Genomic DNA, 27,333 nt, shown 5'->3' with positions numbered 1-27,333 from the left:
CATTTTGACTTAGTCAGAGCATCAATTATATCTTTTCAAAAAAAAAAACCAGTTGTGTTATTTTATTTTATCTAAGCTTTTTTTGGTTTCATATGCTAGTTTTTCTTAAAGCGATGAAAAAACCATCGTTGCCGGATGATGATGATGATGATGATGATGAGTTAGGTTTTTCATAATTGGAGTTTTTATGGGTTATGAAATTATTTGCTATGAAAGGCCAAGATGGTTAGTGAAATTTATTTTTGGTTGAGAGTGAAGTGCTTAAGATGTGCTTACATTCTCTTGCATGTAATTGTTTTGTTTGTGCAATTGTATGTGTTTGGTACTGCTATTGATAATTAGTTTTGCATGAGATACTTTAAAAAAATATATTTTATAGGATAATAGTGATTGTAATTAGAAATACTAGTACTAACAATAATAATTCTATTATTATGCTTAAGTTGCAGAATAATAGCATTAATACTATTAGTAGCACATTCTTCTTTATTTTTGTCTGCTAACAAGCTAAATAGCCTCATCCTCTCTGCTGTCTTCTAGCCTGATTCCTCAAAGCTCTTCTTCGTCTCTCTCTTTTCTTACGGCGCTGACAACACTCTATGATTTTCTCGAAAACATCGTCAACTTTCTCAGAGTATATGTACCTGAAACTTGGGCTAAATAAAATCAACCAGGAAAAGATTCCTAAGCTCACAACATATCCAGCAGCAGCAAACACATACTCCCACTTAATCTCCCTATCTGATTCCACTTCCACATACGGTGGTGGTGGTGGTATTCCAACGGTCGGATCACATTCTTTCATCAATGGAAATCCACACAATCCTGCGTTTCCAACATATGATTCGTTACCAAACGTGGAAAGTTGAGTGGACTGTGGTATTTTCCCCTCAAGATTATTCATCGAAAGATTTAACTTTTCAAGAAATGTCAACCTTGACAATTCATCTGGAATATCTCCATCCAGTATGTTTGAAGACAAGTCCAATGACTCGAGGATACTCATACGCCCTAGAGATGAAGGTATATGCCCTGTGAGGGTATTGTAAGATAGATTCAAGTATCTAAGAGAGTTAAGATTCCCTATAGAAGGTGGAATGTTCCCAGAGAATCTATTGGAGGATAAGTCGAGGGTGGTAAAGGTATTTAGCAGTCGCTTCAATGACTGATCCAATCCTTTCAATGTGAGCCTCAGTTCTATTAATGTTAGAAACATATATGATTCATCATCCGTCTGGTTTTTCTCTGCATCTACCATACCTCGAAATTTACTTATGTATCTATCAGGTAGAGAACCGACAAAGGCATTGTTTGATACATCCAAGACTTGCAACTTTGGAAACAACTGCTCAGTGTTTGAATTTGAATCCACCAACATCTTACCATTGAACTTATTTGACCTCAAGACAAGGATGCGAAGGTGAGGGAGTTTTTCCATCCAAAAGGGAAATGCATCGCGTATTTCATTATCACCAACATCGATGCCCAACAGACCCCAGCAATTGGCTAGGGTCCGAGGTAGGGTTCCTTTCAGCTTGTTTCCATATAGATTGATTGCCTGAAGACTGCAACCCTTTGTGAAAGTTTATGGGATGACGCCGGTAAGTTTATTGCCATTCAAATTGAGGATAGACAAAGATCTGCTCAAGTTTCCAAGACAAGCTGGAAGTGCTCCTTCCAAATTATTTTTTAATAAATAGAGGATTTGGAGGGATCTCAAGTGGCAAATGGATTGTGGAATAGAACCTGCGAAATAAATTCAAAAATTAATTTTATTATTTTTCTTCGTGTTGAGTTTTAATTTCCATCAGTAAAGGAATCGGATGTTGCAATATAAAAAATATGCAAATAATAGCTATTTTTACTTTAATTAAATCTCGGCCATAGATTGTCCAACCAATTGACAATAGTTCATAAATATAATGAGTTATAATCAATTAATCACTAGGATATAGGTAATAATAAAATATCAATTTTTAATCATTAGATTAGTAGATCCAGTTTCTAAAATAATGTCAAGTGGAAAATATACTCTAAATTTTGAAAATTATTAAATAAATTAGAAAGGAACGATGTCAATCCTAAATGGTACCCCCTCCGTTCCTTTAATAGAGACATTTCTTTTCGACACGGAGTTTAAAAATAGTGTGTTAAAAGGATGGTGAAAAAAGTAAGAGATAATAAGTAAATGGAAGAATTACTTTTTGCTAAAACTAGAAATGACTCTATTAACTTGGAACTTACCAAAATAGAAAAATGACTCTATTAATATAGAACAGGGGTATATATTTTAAACTTTCCAAAGCCCAAAAGACTAATCAAAGCCAGCAAGGTAGGGAATTTATTAAGATCTTACCACTGAAGTTGTTGGCACTCAAGAATAAGTGTTGAAGCAATGGCAAGTTTCCAATTTGTGTTGGCATGTGTCCACGGAAGTTGTTGCTATGCAAAGAAATATACTCAAGATTCAAACATCTCTCCAAAGTCGATGGTATTTCCCCATACAACTTGTTATAAGAAATACGAAGTCTTTTTAGTCTATGTTGATTGTGTATGCACATATCAAGGGGTAGACTACTAGACAAACTATTATTCCTCAAACACAAAACTTCTAAAGTTGACATGTTGAAAATGGATGTGGGAATAGGACCATAAAAAAAGTTCTCGCTCACATCTAACGAGACGAGAAAGGAAAGATTTCCGATTTCTGGAGGAATGGTTCCGACAAGACCCATGGATGATATATTCAACTGAGTCACCTTATGATTGCGAGAATCACAAGTAACTCCAACCCAACTACAAATATTGCTCTCACTGCTCCAATTTTTGGTCAATATATTATGGGGATCTAAAGAGATTCGAGATTTGAAGGCAGTAAGTGAAGAACGATCAGTGTTGATGTCTGAGTTGGCTGAGCTATAATCAATCAACCATTGAAGAAGAAAGAGTGATGTTAGAAGCAGGTAGAGTTGGGAAGATTTATCCATTCGGCTTGATTTTCAAAGTAGTAATGTGTGGTGGCTACATAAGATTTGAGATACCACTTTATATATACCTCAAACGTGTGTGTATTTATCTATTTTCAACCATTTTTTATTTGCAAAATATATGCTTCGTCAATTCACCACGATTATATATCATGTAATTAATGATTGATTTGTTAATGTTCTTTTTCATACTATTAATCTCCTAATACATGTTTTAAATGAGTTTATATTTTCTACAGAAAACAATGTTGATGGGAACTTTATTGAGCATATTTTCTAATAGTTGAATAAGTATTTACATATTAAAAACTAATATATCATACAAAAAATCATACCAATAATTTAATTTATACGTTAATCTAAATTTAAAGTTGAGTTAGGTAAGATATATTTTTTTTATCTTTTTCATTTACTTTCTATTCCTGAATTTGACTTTTCAGCAATTTTTCTTCGTTTGTGTCTCTAATATCAGCCTCTCCTAATTCTTACACCTCTAACAATTACCTTTCATTTACTCTTTAGTAAGGACTAAAGAAAAATTCGAACAATTTCAAAAAAATAGTAAATAGAATAATATGAATAATTTTTTTAACGTTGAAATATGATATAGTTGGAGACGTGAACTTCTAAAAACTAAAATACAGACAATTTTTATTTGAATAGGCTTAATACCCGTAACTTATAATGAAATACTTGGAGTCACCGTAAATGGCCGTCGTCGCTGGTAATGCCATAGTCCAAAAATCACTGTCGTCGCTAAAAAACCTCTGCCCCAATCGGAGTTCATGAGGTTCAAGAATAGCTTAAATAATTTCGTAACTATGGAGTATTTTATAAGTAAATTATTTGAAGTGATAAACGATTATCTTCCAAATGAAATTTATAATAGAAGAAGGGTGTGTTTATGGTTCAAAACAACTCACCAAAAGATAAGAGCTAACCTAATAGTGGTCTCAAGTCATGTCGATATTTATTGTTGGATTGTCGCTTTATGAACACATGCAATTGGTGGATAGTATTTAACTTAGACATAAAATTTGTCACATTTCGAATTATATACAAAAGGAGAAAAGCACTAGTAGTCTCACTATATATTATTGGCAGAAATAATTGGGATGAAGATAAATTTCAAAAACTTTCAAGAATTTATTGGCAAAAACTGCAATATTAAAAAAACTTCACTTATTTGCTTATTCTCACATAAGTATTTAGGATGGAAGAAAATGTTAATAGCATCGTAAATATGTAAATACAGAATGACTAGTACATTACAATTCTAGAAGTAGAAACACAAATATAAAGGGACATACCAAAGATAAACAAAAGACTAATAACAACCCTTACAAATATTGGATAAATAAAACAAAAACATTCATGCTAATAGCCCCATCCTCTCTGCTGTCTTCAAGCCTGATTCCTCACAGCTCTTCTTCGTCTATCTCTCTTCTTCCGGCGCTGACAACGCTCTAAGATCTTCTCGAAAACATCGTCAAGTATCTCAAAGTATTTATACCTGAAACTTGGGCTAAATAAAATCAGCCAGGAAAAGATTCCTAAGCTCACAACATATCCAGCCGCAGCAAACACATAATCCCACTTAATCTCCCTATCCGATTCCACTTCCACATACGGCGGTGATGGTTTTCCATTGCTCGGATCACATCCTTTCGTCAATGGAAATCCACACAATCCTGCATTTGCAACATATGATTTGGAAAGTTGAGTAGACTGTGGTATATGGCCCTCGAGATTATTCATTGAAAGGTTTAACTTTCCAAGAAATGTCAAACTTGACAATTCATCTGGAATTTCTCCAACCAATTTGTTAGAAGACAAGTCCAACGACTCGAGGTTACTCATACCTCCAAGAGATGGTTGTATATGTCCTGTGAGGGTATTGTGAGACAAATTCAAGTATCGAAGAGACTTAAGATTCCCTATAGAAGGTGGAATGCTCCCAGAGAATCTATTGGAGGATAAGTCGAGGGCGGTAAAGGTATTTAGCAGTCGCTTCAATGACTGATCCAATCCTTTCAATGTGATCCTAAGTTCTATTAATGCTAGAAACAAATTTTCTTCATCATCTGTCAGGTTTTTCTCTACATCTATCATACCTCGAAATTTATTTATATATCTTTCAGGTAGAGAACCAACAAAGGCATTGTTTGATACATCCAAGACTTGCAAATTTGGAAACGGCTTCTCAGTGTTTGAATTTGAATCCACGGACATCGTACCATTGAAATAATAGCCATTTTTACTTTAGTTAAATCTCGGCCATAGGTTCTCCCACCAATAGACGATAGTCCATATATATAATGGGTTATAATCAATTAATAAGTAGGATATAGGTAATAACAAAAGATCAAATTTTAACCATTATATTAGTAGATCTGGTTTTTAAAATGATACCGAGTAGAATATATTCTTAATTTGGAAAATAATTGAATAAATTAACACTACAGAAAAGCGCAAAATATTGATTGAATTAGTGACGGCATCAAATAGCTCAAAACCTAGTGACAGAATTAGTGACTAAAATATGTGTCACTAACTAGTGACAGATTACTCTGTCGCTAAAGCCAAGCACTCGCCTATGATTTGTGTCATAGTAACTTTAGTGACGGAAAATCCATCACTAAATCTTTTCACTGACAAGTTTATTAATAGCGGATCTGCTCAAACTTGATCTGTCACTAATCTGTTAAATGAAGAAATTTCACTGGTTAGTGACAGATATTTCCGTCATTAATTGGCGAGCTTTTTTTGGTAAGGACCTTCTCCCTTAACCACGTTCAAACACAATCCGGCGCCCGTACACAGGGTCGTCGGAGATCAAGATCCGACTGTGCGCGAGCCTCTCGTCGGGCAGCGCGGATTCTTGGTTTCTTGAGTTGAAAGTAACGCAAAGTAGGGCAAAGTAATAATCTTCTTATTATATGATATGAACGAAAAACCCTATTTATAATCTAAGGACCTTAGGCTTGATTCGACCTCCTAATCATCTCGGAAAAGAATCAACGAAAAAAACCCGAAACAGAGCTTATAATTGCGCTCGACTCAATTGTAAAATAAAGCAATAAAATAACAATAATCCAATGCTATAAGAAAGGAAATAAAACAAATAACAATAAAAGACTCTGCTGATGACGCCTACTTCGCGACATAGTCGCCGAACCTCTCCGGAGGTCTCGCCGCTCTCTTCGGCCTGTCAGTTGCGATCGATCCTTGCTCCAACACTTCTTGTCCTCCTTTCCCGACCCTCGCACCTGCCTCTCGCTGATCAACTGGCTGGGCTTCTTGGGGCTGCGCTGGCTGGGCTTCTTGGGGCTGAGCGGGGTACGTATCAACTCCCCCTTCCATAGCAACATCCTTGTCCTCAAGGAGCGCATTTGGAAAACGACGACGAATCAACTCCAATGGCTCCCACGTCGGCGAGTCCAACCCATCGGACCAGCGAACTAGCACATGTTCCTGCGGCTGGTCCTCATGCCATAACATCCGCGAATCCAAAATCCGAACCGGGTACACAATTAGTCTATCTCTGAAGAACTCCGAAGGCAGCTCAAGCTCGCCGATCGACTCGCCCCCATCTACAAACCTTCTAAGTAACCCCACATGAAACACATCATGAATTCTGCTCCCCTCAGGCAATCGGAGTCTGTAAGCCACTATTCCCACGCGCTTCACTACCTCAAAAGGGCCGTAATAACGGCGGGCTAGCTTTGCCGAAAGCGGTCTCGCGACCGAGTGTTGCCTATAAGGCTGCAGTTTCAACATCACCTTATCGCCAACCTCAAATTCCAAATCACGACGGTGCTTATTCGCCGACTCGCGCATTCGCTGCTGTGCCCGCTCGAGGTTACGACGCAGCTCTACCAACAACTTCCCGCGTTGCGTGATCAATTCTGCCGCCGAAGGTGGGGTCGTTGCGGATGGCGGCGCGAATACCAAGCTAGGCGGCTCTCTCCCGTACAACGCCTTGAACGACGACATACCGAGGCCCGCATGGTGGAAGCAATTTAGGGCCAGCTCTGCCCAAGGCAAAAAATTCGCCCATTTGGAGTGGCTGTCGGCAACGAACGCCCTCAAATACTGCTCGAGGCCCCGATTACGTACCTCCGTCTGGCCATCGGACTGAGGATGATATGTAGTAGAGAAGTTCAGTTTCGTCCCGCTAAGGCGCATGATTTCCTTCCAAATGGCATTCAGAAACACTGGATCGCGGTCGGACACCAAAGTTTTCGGAAAACCGTGGTGACGTACCACATTGTTCATGAACAACTGTGCCACTCGCATAGCATCAAACGGGTCGGCAAGGCAGCGAAATGTGCATACTTTGACAATCTATCCACCACTACCATTATAGCCGTGTAGCCCCGCGAAGGTGGGAGACCCACGATAAAATCCATTGAAACGTCCTCCCAAACCTGAGTAGGAATCGGTAGCGGCTGCAACAGGCCTGCCGGCTTCTGCGTAGAATACTTGGTCGTCTGACAGACCACATCTTCTTTTGCACAGTTGCAACCCTTTTTGTTATCGACTTGTCTGTTAATCACCTGAGCGGCAGCATTCCCCATTGTCTGTTTGAAAACACTGATATGCTCAATCCATCAGTGGTTCGATCCCAGATAAAATTTCTCCCAGTTGCCAACTAATGTCATTATATTTGAGCGACAACAATTTAGTTGGGGATGTTCCACTTTCCTTGGCGAATTGCAGTTCGTTAACAGTCTTGAACTTATCCAACAACAAGCTAAGCGACTTGTCTGTCAATAACTTAAATGGCAATATACCTCGCTGTCACATCTTCTTGCCCTCAACTTAGGGAGTAATAACATCACTGGTCGTGTCCCAAACTTCACTGTCGGTTGTGGCCTGCAATATCTGGATCTCAACAGCAACAATTTAACCGGGGAAGTTCCGCAGTCTCTGGAAAATTGTGCACAGTTGGAGTTCATGAATGTTGGAGGCAACCAGTTGGATGATACTTTCCCATGCATGCTTCCGTTGAGCTTGCGCGTGCTTGTGTTGCACGCTAACAGCTTCCATGGAGGGCTGAGATGTGACAAGAGCTGGTCAAATCTTCAAAAAGAAACGCATTGACTACTATGGAACGTAGGGAGTATATCTCTATACTATATTGTATGTGTCTATATTATTGTTCTTATAGTTTACTCTTTAGTGTTAAGTGATTATTTGATTGCATATAATTTCTTGTTTTATGAGATTCCAATATGCCTTCTAGTTTTATGAATTAAGTGAAGCCCAGATTTACAAGGCATTTCACCGAACATTTTCTGGGCTTTTCCGTTGAAATCGATTAACATCTAATTTATTTATAAAAGCCCAACGTTAGCCCATTTACAGGTTTTGCAACCTAAGCTAATTATAAAAGCCCAATGTTAGCCCATCGGGAAGCATATTAATAGTAGAGGCACGCTTTAAATGTATAAATCATAAAATAATCCTATAAATTATTGAAATGATATGTAAAAATATTATATATTGAAAATAATGCTATAAAATGGATTTTTTGTGAATTGAATACTGTAAATTGTTTTTACTTTCATTTTGTCAATATTTTCTGAAAAATTTATAAACTCTTAAATATGTTGAAAAGTTCAACCAAACTTGTGGATATGTGTCACTCCACGCCTTAAAAGGAATAGTAAAAGAGATTGTTATTCAAGAATATATAGATAAGAAATGATTACTTTTAAATTGATGTGGGACAAAATAAAAGATTTTCTACACACCCTGCTGATAAACTCGGATTTTAACTGTTTTATTGGATATTAAACATGATATTTTGTGTGCTTTCATTGCATTATCTTAGAGTTTATGTCCATATTTCACTATAAATGTGTTTTGATGAGTTTATCTAGTGTTTGAAGTTAAAATAGGTAAAAAGGGTCAAAATGAGCCAAGACGAGGATGGGTCTGCTTCAAACGTTAATCTGCCTATCAATATGGTGTCCAAATCCTATTTTGAGATGACCATTGTCTTCATCATCGAAAGAGCTTCGCGTGGGTACCTCACACGCCCCAATCGGAGTTCGGATGAGAGAGATATTATCGATCTACGAAAGCCGCGCTGTCCAAAAAAATCTCACGCGGCCTGGTGAATTATTACCCTATAATTCCACCCGGCTGGGTGTCGCAAATTCGTCAGAAACTGGTCGAAAATCATCACCCGGCCGGGTGATTTTTACCCTTTATAATTCCACCCGGTCGGGTACGTTGTTTTGGCGTATTTTTATGCCAAAAATGCGATTTTTTGATGGGGATTAAAAGAAGAAAAGAGCTAGGGTTGCAGTCTACGCGATCCATTCTACACCTACCGCCTCCAACACTCACACACACCCCGAAGAACACTTTCAGAGAGAGAATTGAAGATTGAAGACTTCCAATCGGAAGATTGAAGTTGCCATTCCGTAAATTCATTCTTACAGGAGTATCTTAATCTTTTCTTCATGTATTTCGTAGAATCTTTTGTTTTAAACATGGTTTTTTATGAATAACATGAGTAGCTAAACATCTCTTGTAGAATTCTTGGTGATGATGCACTGATTTTGTTCTTGCCTTGCTCTTGTAGTTATTTGATTATTCTTGGGTTTATTCCTTTCAATTGCTTGATCACCAATTGCTTGTGTAGGATTAATTAGATTAATCGGGAGATGAAATAATTAATCTGGAAATAAGAATAATGCACACCTTAATACAATAGAACCCGGGAGAGTTGAGGTTTTGAGTGAGGTCATTGACCTAATCGAGCTTTTGGGAGTTAGGAGTTTAGGATTAGAAGGGGACTTCGATCCTAGCCCCTAATCTACAGGTTTCTCACCTCGGGAGGGCTTTAATCTATAATTGTGGTCGGCTTAGTAACTCTAGAGACACTAAAAAGGTAAGACAAATCGATTGGATATGAGCTTGGAATTATGCATCGGATCTTCGAGTTCTGCAATTTTCTCTATTTTATCTTTCCACATCATTTTCACACCGTGTTTCCTTGTTCTTAATTGTTACTTGCTTACTATATGCTTTTATTAGTTGTTAGAACAAACCAAACTTTTCTTGATTGTCTAGATAGTAGTTGATTTTTGTTCGTGGTAGTTAAGTTGATATAAAATTGTCTCTGTGGGATACGATACTCTTGCTTACTAATTGCTACACTAGCCCCGTACACTTGCGGGTATCACTTGTGTTAAAATAAGTTGAGTCACCTGCACGCTTGCGTCAGTGTCAACGTCAAACTTTCACATGCGCTACAATAGATGGACAAAAAGATTGAACTGGTCTAATATCATGTAGAATTAAGTTATCTATCCCATTAAAAATCCCATAATAGAGAGGATTATCCATGAATATATAAATATGATATGATCATTACAAAATCGAGGTAAAACAAAAATCAGAGTTTTAACGTAAAAATGGGATATACTCATTACAACGGCTAAGCCTTCATTGCACTTAATAAGACATTATTGAGCTTTCTGTCTTAGTCAAATATATTCATATATCACTATATAGTCCCTATCCCACATGTAAGCCATGGCCGTTTATGTGTTTACTCAAACGATTCCACAATATCCTCACCTACTTTGGGCAAGAGAAATTAATGTTGTTTTGGCCAATAAAATTCTTGACCTCATCTTGCTAGGTCGTCATCATTAGGACTAATTAAGTACTATGATAAATTTGTTTTCAATCACTACCATAAAAAATACTCCTATTTTTCTCTTGATTGGACCTCCAAATCAACTTTTCTTTGTTATGAAGAAATTATAGTAATTTAAAATTTATATTTGGCAGATGCAACTTTCCATTGTCTCAACTCTTCCAGTGGAGGCTTTATCTTCGTCAGGTACGACATGTAGAGTTATTTAAAAAAATACAAATAAATATAATTTAGAAAAAAATGGCATAGGGATTACGACATCATATAAATTATAATGTGTTTCCCTATAAACAAATCACAATATCATGGAACCATTCTTGAAAATTAAAGTAGACAAGGATAGAAATATAATCAATACTCCAGTAATATACACTGAATTTGATGAATATGAACTATTTGCTCTTAATAATAATGTTGTATTTTAATCAACCCTATATATATAGGGAAGAGAAGATAATTCTCTTCAATAAATAAAAAAATTGTGGTAGTTATCAGCACAAATTTATTAGGAGATTCATATGAAAAAGGACCAGCTTGCCCTTTGACTTGACTGACGAAATCTTCGTCAAGCTCAGTAATGAGTGATCATGGGAAGTTGCCACGTGTGAACATATTGCTTCACAATACATATAAAAAAATCATCACAAATTTTATTTTATTCCTAGTAAGAAACCTGCCATCATTCATGAACCGATTCAAACCCACAAATAATTTTTTGAGACGACTTTTTCTTCAACCCCTATTTGCCAATGTACCATTTATTTCAATTTTGTCACTCCCCTATTTGGCAAACGCTTCTCCCCTCAAAGAAACCCCCCACACACACACACACACACGTTTGAGGTATATATATTGGTAGCTCAAATCTTGTCTACCACTACACATTACTACTTCTGAAATCAAGCCTAATGGATAGATCTTCCCATCTCTACCTTCTTATAACATCACTCTTACTTCTTCGATGGTTGATTGATTATAGCTCAGCCAAATCAGATATCAACCCTGATCATTCTTCACTTATTGCCTTCAAATCTCGAATATCTTCTGATCCCCATAATATATTGTCCCAAAATTGGAGCAGTGAGAGCAGTATTTGTAGTTGGATCGGAGTTACATGTGATTCTCGCTATCACAGGGTGACACAGTTGAATATATCGTCCATGGGTCTCGTAGGAACCATCCCACCTGAAATCGGAAATCTTTCTTTTCTCGTTTCTTTAGATTTGAGCGAGAACTCTTTTCATGGTCCTATTCCTTCATCTATTTTCAACATGTCAAGTTTAGAAGTTTTGAAATTGAGGAATAATAGTTTGTCAAGTAGCCTACCAATTGATATGTGCAAACACAATCTTCATAGGCTCAAGCGACTTCATATTTCTTACAACAAGTTGTTTGGGGAAATACCATCAAGTTTGGAGCGTTGTTCACAGCTTGAGTATGTTTCTTTGTCCAGTAACAATTTCAGTGGACTTGTGCCAACTCATATTGGGAACTTGACATTGCTTCAAGAGTTATATTTGAGTTCCAACAATTTAAGTGGTAAGATCTTATCTCCATGATATCAAGATTTCCGTATTACATATGTTTAAACTCATTTATAATTGGGCATTTATTTGGTGTAATTTACTCGCAGGTAATATTCCAAAAGAGATCGGTGGTCTTACTAATTTAGAAGGTTTGGATCTGAGCATCAACAACTTTATCGGACACGTGCCAAGGGAAATTGCCAACTTGACATTGCTTCAATTGTTGGACCTTAGTACCAACAAGTTGAGCGGTAAGATTTTATCTTAAATTCTTAGTTTACTAATTAAACATTTAGCTAGTCTATTTATATTCTACTCCTAATTTTTTTTTCTTTTTCAAATTATATTTATAGTCGTATAATGCAGGTAATATTCCAAAAGAGATTGGTTATCTTACAAACTTACAAGGTTTGGGAATGAGTTTGAATGAGTTTTCAGGCCCTATACCTGCAACTATTTACAGCATGACTTCCTTGGAGTATTTTGACTTTGCATCGAATGATTTGAATGGATCGCTATCAAGAGATATTGGAAACATGACATCCCTTCGCAGAATAGGCCTTGAAGGAAATAATCTAATTGGTACAAATTCCACATACTTTTTATTTTATTTTTATGTTTTAATAGTTGATATACTTGTCAAGTGGGTCATCCCAGCCCAATCAAAGACCAAGCCCATGTGTGAAGCAGGGTACGTTGGATTGGGCCTTAGTTGTATCTTATTTGGGCCGATTTCTAACAATTTAGGGCCCATGGGTTAAGAAAAAGGTCTGAGTTTGCTACAACTGATGATCTTGGGCTAGATTGGTAGATTTCACCGATGGACCGATCCTAGATAAGCCCATATCGTGGGATGGATCGACCCGGTCCACAAGATTTTCTTAATAGAGTTAGTTAATTAGATAAACTTGGAATGCAAATTATATACCCTACTTATAGAATATATCCTTGTTGAGGATTAAATGAAGCTAAGTGAATGCATTCATGATAACATAACAGGTGAAATTCCAAAAGAGATCGGTCGACTAGCTAATTTCGAGCGATTGAGCATGTGTTGCAACATAATTAGTGGTTCAGTGCCAAGAGAAATTGGGAACTTGACAGCCATGTTTGGTATATACCTTCACAACAATGCTTTAAGTGGTACGGTTCCAATCCTTCCTCTCTTCCTTTATCGTTTGTATTTATCGCTTCTAAAACTCGTTCAAAATTCACTGAACTTTCAAGAAGTAAAATTGTTGCAGGTCCTATACCAAAAGAGATTGGTCGTCTTGTTAATTTATGGGAGCTGCAGTTGGAGTACAATTATCATATCAATGGATCATTGCCAAAGGAAATTGGAAACTTGACATCCCTTTCCTACTTATTGCTTAACGATAATAAATTGAGTGGTATGATATTTTCTTTATTATGCATTTTATTTTCTATAGCATCAAACTTATAAGTGGATGAGTTCTAATCTCACAGGTGAAATTCCAAAAGAAATTTTCCTTCTCAATAATTTATTGCAATTGAACATCGGAAGCAATCAACTTAGTGGATCATTGCCGAGAGAAATTGGCAACAACACAAGCATTCAAGATTTGTGGCTTCACTTCAATAACTTAAGTGGTATGATTTTCTATCTCATTTTGTGTGCAATTTTTTCTTTTCTTATTGGCAAATAAAAAGAAATTTATAGATCACATGACTCAAATGTGAGACGTTCGCTTCGAACATGAACCACTCTACCACTAGGTCAACTTAAACACACACAGTTTTCTCTTTACTAGTATATGTCATAATGCCTATACTATAAAATAGCTTCATTATATTACAATATTGAACATGTATTTTACATTTTCACCCTTTCAGGTCCAATACCATCCACCTTTGTGAATCAATCAGGTTTGGTTAATTTTGCACTACGTTCCAACAACTTAAGTGGAGAGTTTCCACCATCCATTTGCAACTTGAGATCCCTCAGAATTCTCTATTTCTCAGACAATAATTTGGAAGGTGCACTTCCAGATTGTCTGGGAAACTTGGGCTCATCCTTGGTAATCTTCCATTTGAATGCGAATAAACTTAATGGCCTCATCCCGTCAACATTCGCAAAGGGTTGTAGTCTTCAGTCAATCAATCTGAAGGGAAACAAATTGGAAGGAACACTTCCCCAAACCCTAATCAACTGCCAGGATCTGCGGGGCATCGACATTAGTGATAACGAAATGCGAGGCACGTTTCCCTTCTGGATGGAAAGACTCCCTCACCTTCGCATCCTTCTCTTGAGGTCAAATAACTTCAGTGGAACGATGTTGGTGGCCACAAACTCGAACACTGAGAAGCCGTTTCCCAAGTTGCAAGTCTTGGATGTATCAGAGAATGCGTTTGTTGGATCTCTACCCGATAGATATTTCAAGAGCTTTCAAGGTATGATAGATGCGAAGGAAAACCAGACCGACGATGGAGCAAATTTGTTTCTATATTTTTTAGAGATGACACTCACAATAAAAGGATTGGATCAGTTATTGCAGCGATTGTTGACAACCTTCACAACTATCGACTTATCCTCCAACAGATTCTCTGGGAGTATTCCACCTTCGGTAGGGAATCTTAACTCTCTTAGATACTTGAATTTGTCTCACAATATAATTGATGGGCATATACCGCCGTCTCTTGGAGGTATGAGTTTGCTTGAGTCGTTGGACTTGTCTTCGAACAAATTGGAGGGACAAATTCCGGGTGAATTGGCAAAGCTGACATTTCTTGCGAAGTTAAACCTTTCGATGAATAATCTCAAGGGACAAATACCACAATCTACTCAACTTTCCACATTTGGCAACGAAACATATGTGGGAAATGCAGGATTGTGTGGATTTCCATTGACGAAAAAATGTGATCAGAGCGATGGAAAACCATCGTTGCCGCAAGAAGATGACGATGAGTCTGGTTTTGTGAATGGATTTGGGTGGCAACCAGTTGTGTTGGGGTATGGATGTGGGTTCATTGTTGGAGTGCTTATGGGCTATGGAATTATTCACTATGAAAAGCCAAAATGGTTGGTGAAAGTCCTTTAATAATAGAGGGAGTGAGGTGCTTAATTTAGATGTTTTTTCATTCTCTTGTATTTAACGAGCATGTGATTAGGTGATGTTAGTGCATGTGTATGTGTTGGTTGTAATTGTAAATAAGAACAATGTTCTTATTGTTAATATCCCTATGCTTATATTGTGTATATACTATAATTCTATTAATGATAACTTTTTTGGTACAATATTAATAGTTTGAGTATTTGTTGTAAAAGTTGATATTTTTCATGTAACAGCGTAATATACACTATTATAATATAATATAATGGAATTATTTCTAAATTGATTATTGTCACTTATAAATTGTTTGAAAATTCATTTTGTTAAATTTTTTTTTCAAAAGTTTATAAACTCTTAATTAAATTTTCAAAAAGCCCAGCTAAATATCTGCTAGAGTTTTCTTCTCTTTTATCCTTAAATAAAATTAAATAAGAAAAGACCAAGTCTTCGCTGTATTTAAAAACAGACATAACTGAGCCTTGCCACACTAGTAAGACATGGCCATCTAATTTTTTCTACAAACAATTTCCACACCTACTTTGTGCTATAGAAATTAATGCAGTTTTCACCATTAAATTCTGAGCCTATCTAGGCAGGTGATCAATCATCATCTTGTTTCAATAGTAAGCACTATGGATAATTTTAATAAATAATTTTGTTTATGGTATTATAAGATTTTTTTGATGGACTTGACTTTTCTTTATCCTCATTAATTAGTTGGGAAAGAAATTCAAAAACTATGTATTCAGCATTTATATAGAGTGGTGGTAGTTCACATCTTGTCTACTACCACACATTACACCTTCTAAAATCAAGTCTAATGGATAGATCTTCCCATCTCTACCTCCTTATAACATCTCTCTTACTTCTTCAATGGCCGATTCATTATAGCTCAGCCAACTTAGATATCAACACTGATCGCTCTTCTCTTTTTGCCTTCAAATCTCGAATATCTTTAGATCCCCATAATATATTGACCAAAAATTGGAGTAGTGAAAGCAGTGCTTGTAGTTGGATTGGAGTTACTTGTGATTCTCGCTATAACAGGGTGACTCAGTTGAATATATCGTCTATGGGTCTTGTCGGAACCATTCCACAAGAAATCGGAAATCTTTCTTTTCTCGTTTCTTTAGATGTGAGCGAGAACTCTTTTCATGGTCCTATTCCCACATCTATTTTCAACATGTCAACTTTAGAAGTCTTGGATTTGAGGAATAATAGTTTGTCTAGTAGTTTACCGGTTGATATGTGCAAACACAATCTCCATAGGCTTAAGAGACTTCGTATTTCTTACAACGAGTTGTACGGGGATATACCATCGAGTTTGGGGCAGTGTTCAAAGCTTGAGTATCTTTCTTTGTACAACAACAGTTTTAGTGGACATGTGCCAACACAAATTGGAAACTTGACATTGCTTCAAGAATTATACTTGGGTGCCAACAATTTAAGTGGTAAGATCTTAATTATTTCCCTACTCTTTTGGGTTTGATTGGTGCACAAATGTTCATTATAAGGCCATGTTCTATTTAATTTTCAATTTCCATATGTACGTTATGACATGACCCATTTACTTTTTACCATGCCTAGTAAGGGAGAATCACATTTTCTAACTCATTTCACTCACAAAATTAATACAGTATTATATATAATGGTGAAATCCATATTCCACTGACTTACTTATATATACATATTCTATATTTCTTATAACTCGTGCCAAATGAAAATGAGACACATATTGCCAGACTGAGGGAGCAACTCTTAATATGAGTAGATAAGAAATGTACTATAGAACTCACGTGTAACTGGATGTTGGTTTAATGCAATTTACCCACAGGTAATATTCCAAGAGAAATTGGAAACTTGGTAATGCTTCAACAGTTGGACTTTACTAACAACAAGATAAGTGGTAAGATCTTATGACATGCTCTTAAATTCCCTACATTTGTTTTGGGTATATTAATTTGATGTAATTTACTCATAGGTAATATTCCAAAAGAGATTGGTGCTCTCATTAGATTACAATCTTTGGACATAAGTGTGAACAACTTAAGTGGCAACCTACCAAAAGAAATTGGAAACTTGGCAATGCTTCAATTGTTGGGCCTTGGTACCAACAAGTTAAGTGGTAAGATCTTATTTCATGCTCTTACATTCCTTACATTTTTTTTGCCTTGATTGATTCGATGCAATTTTAACGCAGGCAATATTCCAAAAGAGATCGGTGCTCTTACTAATTTACAAGCTTTAGATATGAGTTCCAACGACTTTAGTGGCCACATGCCGAGAGAAATTGGGAACTTGACAATGCTTCAATGGTTGTACCTTAGTACGAACAAGTTAAGCGGTAAGATCTTACATGCTCTACATTCCCTAACATTTTTTTTGGCTTGATTGATTTAATGCAATTTACTCACAGGCAATATTCCAAAAGAGATGGGTGCTCTAACTAATTTACAAACTTTGGACGGAAGATTGAACAACTTTAGTGGCTACGTGCCAAGAGAAATCGGGAACTTGACAATGCTTCAATCGTTGGATCTTAGTTACAACATGTTAAGTGGTAAGATCTTATTATCTTAGAAATAGGGTACTTGTGAATATTATCTCTTTTTTGTACTTACTATAAATGCTATAGTAATAACTTGATCAATAACTACATATATGTCTGGATAATTAATGATCTAACAGGTGATATTCCGAAAGAAATATTTCTTCTCAATAATGTACTGAAATTGTACATTGATATGAACTTACTTGGTGGATCAATACCGAGAGAAATTGGTAACACAACCATTCAAGAGATATCGCTTGAGTACAACAGTTTAAGCGGTATGACTTTCTCTCATTTTGCTCTTGCATTAACATAAGAAATTTAGTCGAAACAAAATGGGGCGGGCGAAAAATAAACTTGATGTATAATTCATGTTCACTTATGCATCTTTACTGATAATACTTATCTTTCATGATAATACTTCCTTCGTCCCAGCTTAAATGATTGACTGCTTTTCAGCATGTATTTTGAAAAATTGTTAATAAATAGTTAAAGTGGAGAGAAAGTAAAGTAAGAGAGAGAATAATGTAAATGAAGTCATCTTCTACGCTATCCTCTCTTTTACTATACTTTCTATTTACTTTAACTATTTATTATCATTTCTCGTAACAACGGTAAAAAGAAATCAATCACATCAAAATAAATCAATCATACAAAACAACACAATATAAAATCTCAATCCTTCCAAGAAAGGGATCACCTTGTTGGGAGACGGGGAGAGTATTATAATGCATTATTTTATGACAACGCTAGATCATCCGTTGTTTTAATGAATTTGAACTTGACACACTAAAAAAAAACTTTCAGGTCCTATTCCATCCACCTTTTGGCATCAATCAGGTTTGGTTGATTTGGCACTAGGTTCCAACAACTTAAGTGGAGAGATTCCATCATCCATTTGCAACTTGAGATCCCTTCAAGTACTTTATTTATCAGACAATAATTTGGAAGGATCAATTCCAGATTGTATGGGAAACTTGAGCACATCTCTAGTAATCCTCCATTTGAATGAAAATAAACTCAGTGGCCTCATCCCATCAACATTCACAAAGGGTTGCAGTCTTCAGTCAATCAATCTGGATGGAAACAAATTCGAAGGAACACTACCTCGAACACTAGTCAACTGCCAGGATCTCCAGGCCATCAACATTGGTGATAATGAAATACGAGATGTGTTTCCCTTTTGGATGGAAACACTCCCTCTACTTCGCATCCTCATCTTGAGGTTAAACAAGTTCGATGGTGAGATGTTGGAAGCTTCAAACAATGAGAATCCGTTTCCAAAGTTGCAAGTCTTGGATGTATCAGAGAACGCGTTTGTTGGCTCTCTACCTGATAGATATTTCAAGAACTTTCGTGGTATGATAGATGCAAAGGAAAACTATACTGTTGATGAAGACAATTTGTTTGTAGAATCCATATCGTTGATTCTCACGTTGAAAGGATTGGATCAGTTATTGGAGCGACTGCTAACAACATTTACAATTATCGATTTATCCTCCAATAGATTCTCTGGGAGCATTCCACCTTCTATTGGGAATCTTAAATCTCTCAGATACTTGAATTTGTCTCACAATGCCTTGACAGGACATATACAGCCATCTCTGGGAGATATGAGTTTGCTCGAGTCGTTGGACTTGTCTTCAAACAAACTGGATGGAGAAATTCCTGGTGCATTGGCAAGGTTGACATTTCTTGCGAAGTTAAACCTTTCGATGAATAATCTCGATGGAAAAATACCACAATCTAATCAACTTTCCACATTTGGGAATGAATCATATGTGGGAAATGCAGGATTGTGCGGGTTTCCATTGACAAGAAAATGTGAGAGGAGCGATGGAAAACCATCGTTGCCGCAAGAAGACGATGAGGGGTCTGGTTTTGTGAATGGATTTGGGTGGCAACCAGTTGTGTTGGGGTATGGATGTGGGTTCATAATTGGAGTTTTTATGGGCTATGAAATTATTTGCTATGAAAGGCCAAGATGGTTAGTGAAATTTATTTTTGGTTGAGAGAGTAAATGCTTTACATGTGTTTACATTCTCTTGCATATGATAGTTTTGTTTGTGCAATTATATGTGTTTGGTACTGCTATTGATAATTAGTTTTGGATGAGATACTTTAGAAAAATATTGTATTTGGTAATAGTGATTGTAATTACAAATACTAGTACTAACAACAATAATTCTATTATTATGCTTAAATTGCACATTCTTCTTTATTTTTGTCTGCTAACAACCTAAATAGCCTTATCCTCTCTGCTGTCTTTTAGCTTGATTCCTCAAAGCTCTTCTTCGTCTCTCTCTTTTCTTACGGCGCTGATAACACTCGAAGATCTTCTCGAAAACATCGTCAACTTTCTCAAAGTATTTATACCTGAAACTTGGGCAAAATAAAATCAGCCAGGAAAAGATTCCTAAGCTCATAATATATCCAGCCGCAGCAAACACATAATCCCACTTAATCTCCCTATCCGATTCCACTTCCACAAACGGCGGTGATGGTTTTCCATCGCCCCCCTCACATTCTTTCGTCAATGGAAATCCACACAATCCTGTATTTCCCTCATATGATTCATTCCCAAACGTGGAAAGTTGAGTAGACTCTGGTATTTGCCCCTCGAGATTATTCATCGAAAGGTTTAACTTTCCAAGAAATGTCAACCTTGACAATTCATCTGGAATTTCTCCATCCAATTTGTTAGAAGACAAGTCCAACGACTCAAGAATACTCATACGTCCTAGAGATGACGGTATATGTCCTGTGAGGGTATTGTAAGACAGATTCAAGTATCTAAGAGAGTTAAGATTTCCTAAAGAAAGTGGAATGTTCCCAGAGAATCTATTGGAGGAAAAGTCAAGGCTTGTGAGGGTATTTAGCAGTCGCCTCAATGACTGATCCAATCCTTTCAATGTGAGCCTCACATCTATTAATGTTATAAACAAATTTTCTTCATCATCCGTTTGGTTTTCCTCTACATCTATCATACCTAGAAACTTATTTATATATCTATCAGGTAGGGAACCGACAAAGGCATTGTTTGATACATCCAAGACTTGCAAATGTGGAAACGGCTGCTCATTGTTTGAATTTGAATCCACGAGCATCGTACCATTGAACTTATTTGACCTCAAGACAAGGATGCGAAGGTGAGGGAGTTTTTCCATCCAAAAGGGAAATGCACCGCGTATTTCATTATCACCAACATCGATGCCAAACAGACCCTGGCAATTGGCTAGGGTCTGGGGTAGGGTTCCTTTCAGTTTGTTTCCATTTAGATTGATTGTCTGAAGATTGCAACCCTTTGTGAATGTTGATGGGATAACGCCGGTAAGTTTATTTTCATTCAAATTGAGGATAGACAAAGATCTGCTCAAGTTTCCCAGACAATCTGGAATTGTTCCTTCCAAATTATTTTTTGAAAAAAAGAGGACGTCGAGGGATCTCAAGTGGCAAATGGATAGCGGAATAGAACCTGTGAAATAAATTTTAAAATTAAATTTATTATTTTTATTCGTGTCGAGTTTCAGTTTCCAGCAGTAAAGGAAACGAACGTTGCAATATAAAAAAAATATGCAAATAATAGCCATTTTTACTTTAATTAAATCTCGGCCGTAGACAGTCCAACCAATTGACGATAGTCCATATATATAATGGGTCATAAATCATAATCAATTAATAACTAGAAAATAGCTAATGGCAACATACCAATTTTTAACCATTAGATTAGTAGATCCAGTTTTTAAAAAAATGCCGAATGGATTATATCCTAAATTTAGAAAATTATTAAATAAATTAAAAAGGAACAATGTCAATCCTAAATGGTATATATTTCAAACTTTCCAAAGCCCAAAAGACCAACCAAAGTCAACAAGGTAGGGAAATTATTAAGATCTTACCACTGAAATTGTTGGCACTCAAGAATAATTGTTGAAGCAATGGAAAGTTTCCAATTTGTGTTGGCACATGTCCACTGAAGTTGTTGCTATGCACAGAAAAATACTCAAGATTCGAACATCGCTCCAAACTCGATGGTATCTCCCCATACAAGTGGTTGTAAGAAATACGAATTCTTTTTAGTCTATATTGATTGTGCATACACATATCAAGAGGTAGACTACTAGACAAACTATTATTCCTCAAACTCAAAACTACTAAATTTGACATGTTAAAAATAGATGTGGGAATTGGACCATAAAAAAGGTTCTCGCTCACATCTAAAGAGACGAGAAAGGAAAGATTTCCGATTTCTGGTGGAATGGTTCCGACAAGACCCATGGATGATATATTCAAATGAGTCACCCTGTGATTGCGAGAATCACAAGTAACTCCGACCCAACTACAAATACTGCTCTCACTGCTCCAATTTTTGGTCAATACATTATGGGAATCTAAAAAGATTCGAGATTTGAAGACAGTAAGTGAAGAACGATCAATGTTGATATCTGTTTTGGCTGAGACATAATCAATCAACAATTGAAGAAGTAAGAGTGAAGTAATAAGGAGGTAGAGTTGGGAATATCTAACCATTATACTACTTGATACTAAAAGTAGTAATGTGTTGGTGGGTGGACAACATGAGAGCTACCACTATATATAATGATGATTTTTCATTATGGTACAAATTATCATAGGAAGTCAAAAATTTAGACTACTACATTACATGCTGAATACATCAACGATATTGAATGTTGACAATTTAGACAGTAGTTGATATTAATCACAAATATTGATTATTTACACAAGGAGATTTCAACTTGGATTCGTTATAGGGAAAACATTCAAGTGAGGCCAACTATGAGCTATTTGGGATAAATTACTACTCCCTCCGTCCCATGGCAGACATTTGTTTCGGGCACATGTTTTTTTGCCAAAAAAATAAATGTCTCACTTATAGTGGAACGGCCTAAAAAGAAATATATATCACTTCAGAGGGAGTACTTTTTTCTTATTACTTTTAATAAAGAAAACTTGATCTTTTCTTTATTTTTTTTAATTTAAGGAAAATGGAGAAGAAAACTTTAGTAGTTGAGCATAGATTTTTAAAATATCTAAGGTTTATAAACTTTGAAAAAAAAATGACAACAAATATTGACAAAGTAGTATTCCTAATTCCTAAAGGCTTTTGGTACGTATGGATAAGTGGAGCATATCCCATTTCAGATTTTGGTATTATGACTTTGCCAGGATGGCGTTTATATATATAAAAAATGCAATCTATATGTTATACAATTAATAGAAAGGGAAGAAATAGAACACAAAGGCTTATGTAGTTAATTTAAGCCACTGTATCATGTCATAATTCCCATAAAAAAATTAAGTCATGTAAATTTTATAATTTTCAACTTAACCACGTTTTCTAGAACTAACACTGTTTGCATTTTAGTATGGCCCATAAATTTACGTTGTTTGCATTTTTTGAATTAATGCTATTTGCATTTTAGTATGGCCCATAAATTAGCGTTGTTTGCATTTTTTGAATTAATGCTATTTGCATTTTAGTATGGCCCATAAATTTAATAAACATAACTATTTTGTCAAACACTTGACATTTACATGCCGCCTCTCTTGACTTCTAAAATGCCGCCTATCTTAGTACTGCCTAATTATTACTAAAGACTGTACTAAGATTCTTCATACTTTGCTCCAAAGTCTGAGACATAAGATTAGAATTTAACATATTCAAAATTAAAACTGCTAACATTTTATCTTAATTTCAACACATATGACTTCAAGTCTTTCAAACGTTACTCGTTCTTAGGGCAGCCATATCGGTTGTCCCTTATCAGTCTCATCTCTTAACTATTCATGGGCCCACACCAATTTTTACCCCATCCCTTATTTAAAGGTTAACACCTGCAACCAAGGGTGGGTAAACAATTATCGACTATTTGAAAATCGAGAACCGAAATTATTGTGTTCGGGTCGGTTTCGGATTTTTGGTTGGCAACCAGTTGTGTTGGGTATGGATGTGGGTTAATAATTGGAGTTTTTATTGGCTATGAAAGGCCAAGATGGCTAGTGAAATTTATTTTTGGTTGAGAGTAAAGTGCTTTAGACGTGTTTACATTCTCTTGCATATGATAGTATTGTTTGTGCAATTGTATATGTTTGGTACTGCTATTGATAATTAGTTTTGGATGTGATACTTTAGAAAAATATTTTATATGGTAATAGTGATTGTAATTACAAATACTAGCACTAATAATAATAATTCTATTTTTATGCTTAAATTGCAGAATAATAGCATTAATACAGGCTAACCTTATAATCATCAATAATAAAACTAGTAGTAACACATTCTTCTTTGTTTTTGTCTCCTAACAAGCTAAATTGCCTCATCCTCTCTACTGTCTTCTAGCCTGATTCCTCTCAGCTCTTCATCGTCTATCTCTTTTCTTCCGGCGCTGGCAACACTCAAAGATCTTCTCGAAAACATCGTCAACTTTCTCATAGTATTTATACCTGAAACTCTTGCAAAGTAAAAGCAGCAAGGAAAAGATTACTAAGCTCAAAACATATCCAGCCGCAGCAAACACATAATCCCACTCAATCTCCCTATCTGCTTCCACTTGCGGTGATGGTTTTCCATCGCTCCTCTCACATTTTCTCGTCAATGGAAATCCACACAGGCCTGCATTTCCCGCATATGATTCATTCCCTAAGGTGGAAAGTTGAGCAGACTGTGGTATTTGTCCCTCAAGATTATTCATCGAAAGGTTTAACTTTGCAAGAAACGTCAACCTTACCAGTTCCCCTGAAATTTGCCCATCCAGTTTGTTTGAAGACAAGTCCAACGACTCGAGGATACTCATACCTCCAAGAGATGATGGTATATGTCCTCCGATGGTATTGTCGGACAGATTCAAGTATCTAAGAGACTTAAGGTTGCCTATTGAAGGTGGAATGCGCCCAGAGAACCTGTTGGAGGATAAGTCGATAATTGTAAAGGTGTCCAGCGGTCGCCTCATTAACTGATCCAATCCTTTCACTGTGATTGTCATCTCTAGAAATCCTAAAAACATTCCATAATCGGTCTGGCTTTCCTTGGCATTTATCATAGATCGAAAGTTCTTGAAATATCTATCTGGTAGCGAGCCAACAAATGCATTGTTTGATACATCCAATACTTGCAACTTTGGAAATGGGTGCTCAATGTTTGAAGCCACCAACATTGTACCATCCAACCTATTTGACCTCAAGACGAGTATGCGAAGTTGAGGGAGCGTTTCCGTCCAAAAGGGAAACGCGCCTCGTATTTCATTATTACCAATGTCAATGCCTTGCAGACCCTGACAGTTGACTAAGGTTTGGGGTTGTCACGCCCGCATTTCCTAAGGATAGGAAGTACGGTGGACCGCGACTAGGGGAGGAGTAAAGAAGCGGGGAAGAAAGGGGAAAAACAAGAATATTTGACCCAACGACATTTAATAAAAGGAAATTCATTTTAAAACAAGGTACTGTAGCGACATTTCAAAAGTTTAAGTAACCAGAGTTTAAATGAAAACATTGTTTCGGATTACAAGCAGCGGAAAAAGATCAAGAGACAGATAATGCCGGGTATGACGACACGACATTATCCAAAACAAAGTGAAACGCATTTTGACTTTAACTGCTCAACATCCGTCCTCCCCATCGCCGCTCAACCTGCACATTAAGAAAACAACATGCAGGGCTGAGTACTTATTGCACTCAGTGGACACACGCCAAAATCATAGTTTGTCATGCCATAACAGTGTAACATTGGGGTTTTGAGTGTAATGAAAATAACCCAAGTACACCAAAATATATTTCATAAATTCGACTGCGCAGTCATTTTCCGATATTGCCACCCTTATTCCCTCAATCATACACTATCTGATCCAAACGGTGACAAGGGGCGTGGCCACACCCCAGGTCATCTAGACCGGCCAACTTGCTCTCAGATGGCACCCAGTCTCGTGTACACTAGCCTGAGGGTTCGCAGCCCAACAGACCCGAATTCGATTAAACATATGTGGTAAACCACTTCAGATAGGTTTCAAATCAAAACATTTGGCAAGACAAACAGTTCACCTCCATAAACAATTCCGGAACAGAGTCCGTATTAAAAACAACCCACGTAAAAGTAGGGTAGAAAAGCCCACCTCGATTGCTTAGCTTTTAAAATAATTCCCTTCTTCAACCACACTTTCCTCGTAAACGATCACCCTTTTGAAAGATAAATTGTATCATGATTAGAGTCAGAAGAGACGAGACTTTAAACGACAATGCATGATTCCTACGTGGACGACTTCAACATCTAGCACGTTACACGTACATACACTTAACAACATGTTACAAAACAAACACACAAAGTCACACGTTCGAAACACACCCCGCACGCAAACGACGTACCCAACACGCGCACACGACACACGAACACAGCACTCCAAGTCCTGGCATACCCTTACTGTGCAAACGGCTCACTTGGCTCGGAAAAGGTTCGGAAAAACTCGGAAAAAGGATCGGCGTCTCGACATGGCTCGGTGTCTCGGCCGCTGGCTCGGCACCTCGGCCACCTGTTCGGCACCTCGGCCGCTGGCTCGGCACCTCGGCCGCCTGCTCGGCACCTCGGCCGCCTGCTCGGCACCTCGGCCGCTGGCTCGGCACCTCGGCCGCCTGCTCGGCCCCTCGGCCGCTGGCTCGGCATCTCGGCCGCCTGCTCGGCACCTCGGCCGCCTGCTCGGCACCTCGGCCGCTGGCTCGGCACCTCGGCCGCCTGGCTCGTCCCGTGCACACTCACTTTCCTCCAACTTCCGATTCTCAAACCCTATACAACATTCACACCACACATTCTCCGTCCCAAAACACACCCAGACACCTGGGATCATCCCTTCAAAACCCCCCCACAACACTGCCCTAGGCCGGCCCCTAAAACTCTCGGCCAACCCACGCAAAACCCTCGAACCAAACACTGATTTTCCCGAGCCATCTCTTGGTCAAACACACCCACATTCATCACAAAAACATAGCACTCAGAATCACGCCAATTGCACATGAAAACATCTCCCAAAAACATACAACTCGCGAAACTGCGCAGTTTACTTGCAAAAATCATAATAAATTCATACGACATCCAAAGAGGCTGAAAATTACACACCACACAGAAGCCACATTAACCTTTATACAGTTCAAAATTCGTACCCAACGGAGATCGTTTGCTTAGATAAAAAGGGGTCGGAACCCACTGCCAGTTACTACCAAAAACATGCTCAACCATATCACAAAGCCACAAACCCTATTCAGCATCTAAACCATCCAAAACGTCCTATATGCATGAGTTTTCGAATTAAACAAGGGTTAGGGTTTGGTTACCTTTCTTGGATAGTTCAAACGTAAATTCGAAGCTTTCCCTACACCGATTTACAACGTACGAGCGTAACACCTTGAAGAAGCCAAGATGATGATGAGAAGGGGATGAATGGGGAAAGGTAAACCGAGAGAGAGAGGGGCGAGAGCTTACCGTGAGAGCACACTTCGAGAGAGATGAGAGCTA

The 27,333-nt window shown here is 37.3% G+C and overlaps 5 protein-coding genes and 1 long non-coding RNA gene across 9 annotated transcripts; 2 read left to right on the top strand and 4 right to left on the bottom strand.

Moving 5' to 3' along the window:
• Positions 1 to 342: 342 nt before the first annotated feature.
• On the bottom strand, positions 343 to 3,819 carry LOC121760337 (receptor-like protein Cf-9 homolog). 3 transcript variants are annotated; one of them, XM_042156020.1, is made up of 3 exons: positions 3,660 to 3,819; positions 2,357 to 2,442; positions 343 to 1,746 (listed from the first exon to the last, which is right to left on the bottom strand). In XM_042156020.1, the coding sequence occupies exon 3, from the start codon at positions 1,436 to 1,438 to the stop codon at positions 518 to 520; it is 921 nt and encodes a 306-aa protein (XP_042011954.1). In that variant the 5' UTR covers positions 1,439 to 1,746; positions 2,357 to 2,442; positions 3,660 to 3,819; the 3' UTR covers positions 343 to 517. The 3 variants fall into 3 exon arrangements, with proteins under 3 accessions (XP_042011954.1, XP_042011955.1, XP_042011953.1); XM_042156021.1 differs by having other exon boundaries at positions 3,667 to 3,819; XM_042156019.1 differs by having other exon boundaries at positions 2,357 to 3,819.
• Positions 3,820 to 4,391: 572 nt separating this feature from the next.
• LOC121760928 (putative receptor like protein 25) lies at positions 4,392 to 5,219 on the bottom strand. The gene has a single exon (XM_042156519.1). The coding sequence runs from the start codon at positions 5,217 to 5,219 to the stop codon at positions 4,392 to 4,394; it is 828 nt and encodes a 275-aa protein (XP_042012453.1).
• Positions 5,220 to 11,561: 6,342 nt separating this feature from the next.
• LOC121760333 (LRR receptor-like serine/threonine-protein kinase FLS2) lies at positions 11,562 to 15,456 on the top strand. The gene is made up of 7 exons (XM_042156014.1): positions 11,562 to 12,207; positions 12,302 to 12,445; positions 12,561 to 12,776; positions 13,194 to 13,337; positions 13,439 to 13,585; positions 13,662 to 13,805; positions 14,049 to 15,456. Exons 1-7 carry the CDS (start codon positions 11,577 to 11,579, stop codon positions 15,251 to 15,253), a joined length of 2,631 nt encoding a protein of 876 aa, XP_042011948.1. The 5' UTR covers positions 11,562 to 11,576; the 3' UTR covers positions 15,254 to 15,456.
• A 610-nt stretch (positions 15,457 to 16,066) lies between these two features.
• LOC121760334 (receptor-like protein 52) lies at positions 16,067 to 20,037 on the top strand. Of its 2 annotated transcripts, none has more exons than XM_042156016.1 (7): positions 16,067 to 16,716; positions 17,100 to 17,171; positions 17,247 to 17,390; positions 17,466 to 17,609; positions 17,697 to 17,825; positions 17,954 to 18,094; positions 18,624 to 20,037. In XM_042156016.1, exons 1-7 carry the CDS (start codon positions 16,086 to 16,088, stop codon positions 19,826 to 19,828), a joined length of 2,466 nt encoding a protein of 821 aa, XP_042011950.1. In that variant the 5' UTR covers positions 16,067 to 16,085; the 3' UTR covers positions 19,829 to 20,037. The 2 variants fall into 2 exon arrangements, with proteins under 2 accessions (XP_042011950.1, XP_042011949.1); XM_042156015.1 differs by having other exon boundaries at positions 17,682 to 17,825.
• Positions 20,038 to 20,065: 28 nt separating this feature from the next.
• Positions 20,066 to 24,991, bottom strand: LOC121760927 (receptor like protein 23-like). The gene is made up of 3 exons (XM_042156518.1): positions 24,282 to 24,991; positions 21,716 to 21,897; positions 20,066 to 21,291 (listed from the first exon to the last, which is right to left on the bottom strand). The coding sequence occupies exons 1-3, from the start codon at positions 24,989 to 24,991 to the stop codon at positions 20,066 to 20,068; spliced, it is 2,118 nt and encodes a 705-aa protein (XP_042012452.1).
• A 286-nt stretch (positions 24,992 to 25,277) lies between these two features.
• LOC121761704 lies at positions 25,278 to 27,333 on the bottom strand. The gene is made up of 3 exons (XR_006042078.1): positions 27,153 to 27,333; positions 25,943 to 26,006; positions 25,278 to 25,463 (listed from the first exon to the last, which is right to left on the bottom strand). It is a non-coding gene; the product is annotated as an uncharacterized LOC121761704 (long non-coding RNA).

This window comes from Salvia splendens, chromosome 13 (genome assembly GCF_004379255.2).
Source record: "Salvia splendens isolate huo1 chromosome 13, SspV2, whole genome shotgun sequence".
Lineage (NCBI taxonomy): Eukaryota > Viridiplantae > Streptophyta > Magnoliopsida > Lamiales > Lamiaceae > Salvia > Salvia splendens.
Note: the sequence above shows the minus strand (reverse complement) of the source record. Positions and strands in the feature narration are given on the sequence as shown.